The 9,901-nt window shown below is 36.0% G+C and overlaps 1 protein-coding gene across 1 annotated transcript in view; it reads right to left on the reverse strand.

The window, feature by feature from the left end:
• Positions 1–8,399, reverse strand: part of pitpnab (phosphatidylinositol transfer protein, alpha b) — a gene marked incomplete in the record, with an annotated part of 17,101 nt that extends 8,702 nt beyond the window's left edge. The window contains 4 exon segments of the mRNA XM_024266084.2: positions 530–621; positions 2,838–2,983; positions 4,003–4,033; positions 7,370–8,399. Coding sequence (XP_024121852.1) covers positions 530–621; positions 2,838–2,983; positions 4,003–4,033; positions 7,370–7,386 — 286 coding nt within the window.
• Between the last annotated feature and the right edge of the window lie 1,502 nt (positions 8,400–9,901).

A 9,901-nucleotide genomic window follows, 5' to 3' on the forward strand; every position in this document is an offset into this window, starting at 1 on the left:
TTTTTTTTTTTTTTTTTTAATGTCTAACCTACTTTAATCAAAAATAATAAAAGGAAATCCTTACTGTGATAACTGTAGATCCAGGTGAGGAGAAGGAAGAGCAAACATAAATAAAGTACAGTTAAAAAACAGTAAAGATATTTATCAGTTTCAAATCAAACATTAACAGAAGAATTGTAGTCACGATGATGTGTTTTTTTTAGACTTTGCAAGTATCTTCAGCTGACATTTGTGTGTGACAGATGGTTGTTCTGCAGAGTGTATCGCAGCCTGAAAGGCTCAAATGTTAGAAAGGCTCTTCTAACTGAATGTATAGTAAATTATTTAAGTGCTCCTTCAAAGGTGAAAGAGACGGAGACACACAGGGAACAAACAGGAGCGACAGCAATCCAGGCAGAAATACTCTGAGGAACAGAGCCTTGTTTTAAAAAGGTGTTGTAAAATCGAAAGATAAACTTTGAAAAAATAATTCATATTTTAATGTAAATGTGTGCTATTTTAGTGTGTTCATTTAGGCATGTTTACACACCTGTGCGACAGTATGGATACGCGTTCCAGGCCTTCTCGTGAATGTTGAGAGCCGAAGAAGGAGCCAACATTCTAACAAATGACGGCACTTTACTGCAGGAAACAGAAGCAGCGACAGAAAAAATCTGTTATTGGGATTTACAGTAGGTGTTTTTAAGAAAACTGTCACACTTAGCACAACGGACACTCGCAGATTACATTTCTCAATACTTGCTGAATCATACATTTATTGCAAAACCTGAGAATAGATGTTGACATTTGTTTGCTCACTGTCCATACACTAGGGTACGTGTCTATATAATGAATTCCCATTTTTTTGTGCAACCAATTTATATCTATTCAAGCTGTTGGCTGTAGTGTTATTAATGTTACTATTATTTATTTATTTTTTAGACGGCTGTAAATCAACATAAAAAAACGCGAATAATATCAGTGCATTTACTTTTTCACAGATTCGCTGTATTTACTTTTAAAACCACAATATGATTGTTGCAAATATATATACATATATGACTCAAGACTTCCGTTGTGCCTTTACAAAGGCCGAATCTGAATTCTTCCTCTACCCCTCCAGCTTCTCTCTATCCCTCTAATTTATAGAGGCATTTGGAGCTGTCGTGGTGTCCTCACTTGTTGTTTTTTAAAGGGAAATAATAGTGACTTAAGGCTGGTAGGGCGCCATGCTGTGCCGCGGAGGAAAAACGCATTTCTTCATGTGGGTGCGCTCTGAAGCACAGAAGTTCACATTCAAATGTAAGTAATAACTTTTGTTTTAGCATGACCTTTTTACTGCCAGCCACACGCTAACGTAGATGACCAGCGACTATTGATGACGTCATCGAGTAGTAGTAATGTCTGAATTTGAAAAAAACTATTTTTCCAGTGTGAAATAGTCAAGATAAAGGAATCTAAAAATCTTGAAATGCACTGTTTGCATGAAGCTAGCTGTATCTAACAGTTAGCTAATGGCTTCAAAGGTGCAAAAATGTTATTTATTTTTTAGTTTAATATCCTGTGACATTGATTGAATATAAAAGTATATTTAACCAGAAATTATTTCTCTAAACTGTGACTGTTTTAATATTTCAGCATATGTGGAATATTCATGATAAAAGCATTTAAAAAGTACAAAATGTATTGTTTGCAAGCAGCTAACATGAGCTAACGGTTAGCTAATTGCAGCAAAGTTGTGAACGTGTTTTTATTTAATGTCATGCAGCATTGATTTGACTTGAAAAAAGATATTTAATCAAAGAGAATTTCTCTAAAATATGATCTATTATTTTACTACGTTAGCATGTGGAATATTCAAGATAAAACATCTAAAAGATATTAAATGTACCGTTTGCATGCAGCTAACTGGTTAGCTAAAAAAATGTATTTAATAAAAGGTAAGCTTTCTAAACTGTGATCTATTATTTTAATATTTTATCATATATATGGAATATTCAAGATACAAGCATCTAACAAAGCATGAAATTCACTGTTTAATGCAGCTAACTGTAGCTAACGGTTAGCCTTTCACAGCGAAGTTGGGAAATTTAATGTCCTGCAACTTTGATTTGACTTTAAAAAGTATATCTTATCAGAGATAATCTTTATTAAAACGTAATTTAGTATTCTACTAATCTAGCATGTAGAATATCCCAGATAAAAGTATGAAAGTACAGTTTGCATGCAGCTAACCATAGAAAACAAATAGCTAAAAAAAACAGTTTATTCAATCAAAGGTGATCTCACTAAACTGTGATCTATTATTTTGATATTTTAGCATATGGAATATTCAAGATATAAGCATCTAAAAAGTATGAAATGCACTGTTTCATGCAGCTAACCTAAGCTAACGGTTAGCTAAATGCAGCAAAGTTTTGAACGTTTGTTTAATGTCCTGTTAGTTAGCCATCAAACCTTCAAGTAATCCACTCCAAATTAGATAAATATAAGAGCTCACAATATGCCAGTGATAAATAATGGAATTGATGGACAAATGAATTAATTATTTCCAAGTGAACTTCCTATGAACTGCCTGTGTATCATTCTGTATCTGAAAAGTGCATTTATATGGAACTCCTCTCACCTTTTACATCCCAGGATACACTGACCTACTCACTCAGCCCCTTTCTTGGTCTATAAATGTTTAATTGTTTTATATTATATACTGATACTAGTATCTGCATCAACAACAATACGAAAGTTAAAGGTTTTGTTCATTAGGAGGACCGTGGAGGCCGGGCGGGTTTGAACCACATGACAAATGGCTGCTGCCTCATAACCATCTGCTTCCCCATTCCTCTCTATAAAACGCTTACCTTTGCAAATGGTAAATTTTGTGTGTGTACTGGCCCTTCTCTCCTTCTTTCTCATAGGGCTCATTTTTTAGCACCTCCACTCCTTCACCTCCACCCGTCTCATTCTTGCTGGCTTCAGCCACTGAGTACAGTTGGCCGACCTGGTACTGAAAAGCAAAGAAAAAGGGGATTTAGAGAGAAGTAAGAAAACAAGCCTAACTCTCATATTGTGTCTGGGTCAAAATGGACCCGTTCGGGTCCATTTTGACCCAGACACAATATGAGGGTTAGGCATGTTTTTACTTACGTTGTTCCTCACATTTTACTCTCTTCATTTTTATCTAAAAAACAAACTCATTCCATATATTTTAACACTTTTCTGTTGAATTTGTCGATAAAATGCTGGACCTGGTTTCTTTTTTTCTCAACATCCCACTTTCTTGCATCCTCCTGATCCCGGCTGTACAATGGCTTCATTCATTTCCTAATCACTTCTAATCTATTATAAAGCAACACCACAAAGGAGGCCCAACACTAATGGGAACACAAAGGTGTTATTGATCAGTGCAGCTTGAATTCTTCCATTGTTTTCTTTTTCTGTTTTTGTTACCTGCAATTCAGTAAAATCTAATTAGAGAGGTTTCTTCTTATAAGTCTTTACGACACAATTCAATTTCAGCCTTTATTTCAAGTAATAGCTGCTATTTAAGAGTGTGAAGAAATAGCTTAAATGTATACAAAGAGGCATTCAAAGACCTTATAAAGTGTGGAATATGTGGTGATGGAGGAAAAATATTACTGCTCTATTTCATCCAATCTAAATTAATTGTGGAATGGACGTTTAACATTAACTGTAAGAGTTTTCGAGAACAAGAGAAGAAAAATTCACACTTTTAAGGCTGATTTTGATACGATAGGAAGAGAAAAAGAGATCGCTGGCAGACAGAAAATCAAATTTCCTATTCATTATTTCTGTAGAACTGGAAAAAAAAACATTTATTTATTTAGTTCTGTCTGTTAACATTGTCATAGAGGAAGCTAAAATACTCCTCATCAGCTCTTCACGAACTACACTTCATCATAAAGTCACAGTATTGCGATATTGGTGCAGATAGATCCTATATTATCCATCGGTGGTACAGAATGTGATAGATGTCATAATGGTAAAATGCAAACTGAAACTTACTTCTTCCACAGAGATGGGTAGAAGCACTCGACTGAAAGAAAAAAGAAAAAATAGGAATTTTAAAAGATGAAAATTAACAAACTTTATTAATGCCAGACAATCCAAATTGAACAAAATGCAGAATTGGGTCATGTTTCACATGTCATATATTCTTTAATTTTTATTTTGTTTTATTTTAATTATTCTTACAGATAATTAAGAGCCTAAAGGTAAGAAAGAAATTATACATTACCATTTCAATTAAATGGAGATCATCATCTATTAATGGTATTTTTTCCATTTGGACCAAATCATTTTTCACATGTCATTACACAAGACAAAGCAGAAATTAAAAATGTTCATTAAGTCACATTAAAATGATGTAAAAGCACATGAAAAGTGGTTGTGTGTCAAAGCTTTTTGGGCTTTTATATCTTTAGGAAAGGCTAAAAACTGTTTTTTTCAATGAATAAACATAGAGTACTCTGCACTGTTGCTTTGGTAATAATGTGAAGCCATCGTAGAAACAAGAAAATTCACCTTACAGAATAAGGATGAGCAACTTTGATAGTGACTGCAATTAGGTGGATTGACCTTATTTAAAATACACCCACACATACAGTATATCACCACAGACATGTGTGATCATGCAAATCCATACTCTACATCTGGGATCTTGTGTCCTCCAAGCTTAAGCCCAATTCTGGTAGCTGCTCTTTGAGCATCAAATGTAATGTAATAGTGTTCTGCTCTTGACTTATTCTTTATTATAACCCACTGCGTTGAAAATTTTATTTTCAGTGATTTTAACACTTTCTTGTAGCATTTTTAAGCATAAAATAGCATTTCTGAGTATTTGTTAGTTTAAATAACTTTAAATCCAGAGTAGATTTTAAAAAGAACCGTTTAAAAAACATTGTAGCTGTGACATAGAAACTACTACGGCAAGCCACAGGCGCTCTAATATGCTCCATTGCAGAAAAATAGTTTTTTAACAAATACGTCTTGATTTTCCTTGTCCGAGATTAAATCAGACCCATAACTGTGTGGTTGGATTGCTGCGACATTGCTCGCCATTTTTGTTGTACCACTAATGTTAGGGCGGAGTTGTAAGCGTGCTAGCGTGTAAACCAGGGGTGTCAAACTCGTTTTGGTTCTGGGGCCACATTCATTAATTTTTTTCTCAGTCGGAAAAAATGCCCTAAACAACCTAGTAACCTAATCACTTATTATTACATTGTTTAATATAATTATCTCTTGATCTCCGGTTTTGTGTTTCCTTTGCTTCCCCTAGTGGCGGAATTGCGCATTACGGTCATTTCTTTAAAGAACCATAACTCAACACAGGAATGGGCTAGAAACTTGCTATTTTTTAAACATCCTTATTTGTTTTTCTCTTAACACTAGGCCAGATTAAATCATCTGGTGGGTTGTATACACCCCACTCTTATTCATTTATTTGACCGGGACATTGCACATTAAAAAGCATTGCTGCCAATGAACCAGAGTTAGCTTGAGAGCTTTTTTTCATCTGCTGTCCCTGGACTGATGATAAAATTGTCTCCCTATAAAACCATAAACCAGTGGTGTAAACAGAGAGCTCTCAGGGTTGGGGAGGGGAAATGGGGCGGGGTTGCTCTGCCCACAACTCAGAGACAAACTTTTAATCACTTTCTGCAGAAACTATGTCTTAAAAATTGATGCAGGTTTTAGGATTTTTGCTAAAAACAGCATAATCCAAAAAACACTTTTACAATAGATCAAAATATGATCGGAGTGGATTAATGTAATCCGAGTCCAACTCTTGGCTGGGATACAAGATGCTCCAAAGGTGTAACATATTCCATGAAATAATCTTGCAAAGTAAATAATGTTCACGCTACATTAGTGTAATTTAATTTAGTGTGTGGAAACTCAACACCTCCCAAAGTTTTGCTTTTTGTGCTCCTTGTATCTCATTTACTTAAAAAGATCAGGTGTCAGTGTTGCTTCAAAAGAGCAAACAACTGTTTTTTTATCCACTTTTCCTTCCGTCCTTATAAAACTAAGTCTTGTGTTACCGTTTTTTAATATCTGTGGACCAATGTGGGTCAGTGGTTCAGGTGAGCAAACCACCAGTATGGATCAATTCTTGAGTCTCCTGAGGATCCATGAGAGTTTAAAGCTCTGGCAGCTGACAGTCTAAGTGCCATCAGCTCTCCATCGTGACCATTTTAATCACTTCTCACACCGACTGTCGAGGCTGTTAATCGCTGCAGATATCCAGCCGTGCCATCTCTCGGATACTGTAAGCCTTTTTTTATTTATTTATTTTTTTTTTGTGATAGACCATTTATTGATTGAATCCATTTAAAGGAAGGGGGATCAAGACAGTAATTGGTGTAAAGGAATAGGGCTGTATATCACTGCCACTTTGCCAAATCGATTTGGTTCCACAAGGTCACGACTGGATTTGATATTTGATTCAATGATCAATCTTTTTTTTTTCTTATTACGTTTTTCAACCCAAATAGAAGTTTAAGCTGAAGAAAGTTGACTAATTACATTTAAAATAACCACTTTTGTTACAAAAAAGGCAAAAAACAGTAAATCTGCTGCAAATTAACCTATTAAAACTCAGTTTTATGGATAAATGTGACTAAAAATAAGACTGGAAGTAACATTTTATTAACTTTTTTAGCACTTTCTTGAGATATTTTTTGCTCTGATGCCTGAAAATGAAGCAATTAGTACAAAATGTGATATTTTTTCCCTAAAGAGGCCAGTGTGATCTCAATGTTCTGATCTCATTTCACATATAGGCCTCATCAGAGCCCCCCCTCACCCAAACAACCTGTTAAAAATCCTCCACATGTTCATCCCGCAGAGGCCTGACATCCTCCCCAAACCCTCTTCCTCCACCTGCCTTCTCCTTCAGCTGATGCAAGCATCCCTTCATCCTGGGACATTCTGCTTCTTTTCATCCCTCCGGAGCTGAGCGCACGCACGCACGCGGGGCTGCTGCTGCTGCGCTCCATGGCGCGTTTCACCTTCACCATGGCGCATCAATAACATGGCCTCACTGGCACGGCGCGGCACGGCCCGGCTTATTCCCCTCAGCTGTCATTTTCCAGACGCACAGAAAAGCGGATTTTTTAGACGTGAGGTTCGGATGTGAAGGCTGGGATACGTGAAGGGCATCAACGGATGCTGATGCAACAACAGCGCCCCTGCTTTCCCCTTTTCCTTTTTTTAATCATCCAGATTCATGAAATGACTGATCGCGAACACAGAGTCCTGAAAATTGAGATCTCTCCCCCCCAACCCGCCACTGCTGTAAATCCCCCTCCCGGGCTACAATGTCAGCGCAAAGAGCGCGTCTAACGCGCGCCCGGATCCGGACACTTACTATTCCTTTATCAGCATTTTCTTTATTTTTGTGGCTCCGGAAGGTTCCGATCCAGAAGACTCCGCTGCAAACACGTCCAGAAACAGGCTTCTTCTTTCCCAGCTCTCCTCTCTATGTCATCCTACCTCCACTGTCGCCTATTTTCTCCAAATTCACTTCCTGATCGGAGCCGCGGCGCGGCGTTGCTGTTACGCACAGAGAGAGGAGAAGATGAGGAGGAGGAGGAGGAGGAGGAGGAGGAGGCGCACTACTGGAAACGATAGTCCACTGAGGGAGTGGTCACAGGGGTTTGCTCTCCTCAGTCCTTTCAGTTGAAAGGTTAAAAAAAAGATAGTTTTAGAATAAATCTACAAAAAATGAGCAAATTGCAGTAAAAAAAACAAACAAAATTATAGTCGAAGCAAATCAACAAAACATTAGAAACATTTAGATACAAACTCAAATATAAAGTCAATTTCAGGAAAAAGCTTCAAATTTAGAAAAAAAATTATTAAATTTCTGAGGAGTAACCCGTCACGCATCGCGTCATGACGCCCGGCATGGGTATGGCAAGCAAAAGGGGTCATAAATCACTCGCATATAAACTGCATTTTTGATGGCCAAAACACTACTGTTTACTGAGGAATTCCTCAAGAAGGACTGTAATTGGACATGAAACGTTGTTTTTTTCCCAAAGTGTTTTATTTTTTTCATATTGTAGCCAACCTAGCTAAAATACAGGGTTGTGTCAGGATAGCTATTTGGGGTAAAATTCTCTGCCAAACCAGTGAAAGCTGATTTGCTGTGACGACTGACGGGATATGCCAAAAGGGAGGGGAAAAAAGGTTTTTTGCTTACATATAATATAAATACTTTGGGATCTGTCTAAGTATCTGATGGGGAAAAAAAAAACTTTTCCCATCCCAGTCACTAGTTTCCTTGTATTTTTTTCCCCATATATGGTCACAGCAATCATTTTAATCCTGTTACAGACGCTATGGAGGTTCTGAATATTATTGTAACATTTTTAAAAAATAAATTCAATATTTTCACATTAATTAGATGTATCCTTTTCTAATTAAATTATTACAAATGAATAGATGATAATAAATAATATATTTTTGTTTACTTAAATCTCAGTGTAAATTGTTGAATGGGCACAAGTAATTTTTATGGAAAAATGGTTAATTCAAGAATTATAATAACAAAAGCACTGCATATACACTTAATATTTTAGACAAAAATCAACAAACATTAAATTATTCTTTTTTATATATTTTTAATAAATAATATCCAAACAAGCTGAGTTTTTCTTGGTGATTTATGATATCTTTTGCTTGCCATAAACCATGCATTCAAAAATAATAATAAAGCAGTGTTTTTGATGGCTAAAACGCTATTAATTACTGCATTTTTCTCGGTGATTTAGGGTATCTTTAGCTTGACATAAAATGTACATTTTTTTTAAATTACGTTTTTGATGGCCAAAGCGCCATTGTTCGCTGCATTTTTCCTGGTGATTTATGAGATCTTTAGCTTGCCATACGGAGACGTCAGAGCGCGCTGACGCACTGATGATCCTCCACCACCTCTGCCTGCGTGGAGGATGGCAGGATTTCGGCTTTTTCACCAACAAAACCTCCACTGATTAACTCGCACTGAAATCCAAGGCTGATTAAATGAAAAAAAGAAAAGAAAACAGCCGGAAGTCTCCTGACCAGCTTTTGCTCCTGCATGATTGTAGGCTATGAGCCATGGCGCATTACAGTAATCTTTCTGTCTTTCAGGATGTGCATGGGAGTTATGCAACAAACGGTTGCTGTATTTATAGCACATCTGTGTCTTTTAACATCCTCTCCTTCCGGTTTGTCTGGGAGCACTTTTAGCTTTTGCAGATTGGACGCTAATCTTGTCAGTTTGGATTTAATGCCACATTTTGATTTCCATTAGGGCATGTTTTTAAAGCTAATTGAATTTTTTTAAATGTAATATTGAAAAGGTGGATGTCCAAATGACCAAAATGTGTTTGTTGAGTCTAATAAAATATTTTGGGATCATTTGTGTCTTATTCTTTTAACACAATATAAAAATATTTAAAATTGTTCTGTTTCAGTATCATTTGAATTTCAATAAGGTAAAATTATTTTTAGCCCACAAACAATGAGTTTGTGTCTCTAAGTTCATTCATTTGATATCTTTCATATTTTTAGGGTGTACAACAAGGATCAGTCCCAACGCCCTTCATTTTTCCTCAACTCTCTTTTCCCATTAGTTTAATGCCTCAATAAACCTCCGCTGAAGAATATTTTTAGACTTTTATTTTATTTATTTTAATTAAGTACATTTCTTTAGTCTCCCAATTTTGAATATGTAACCATTTAAACATAAGTGCCATATCTGTTGGTGACAAATGACAGAAAATAAACTTCACTCAATTTTTACTGAACTACTGGGGCTAAAGATCCAAAGCTTGTAAAAAAATTATCAAATAATGCGTAGGGTCATGTAAACTCACAATTAGACTAAATGCATATTCAGCTAAAAAAAAAAAAA

This window comes from Oryzias melastigma, linkage group LG14, assembly GCF_002922805.2.
Source record: "Oryzias melastigma strain HK-1 linkage group LG14, ASM292280v2, whole genome shotgun sequence".
In the NCBI taxonomy this organism is placed as follows: Eukaryota; Metazoa; Chordata; class Actinopteri; order Beloniformes; family Adrianichthyidae; genus Oryzias; species Oryzias melastigma.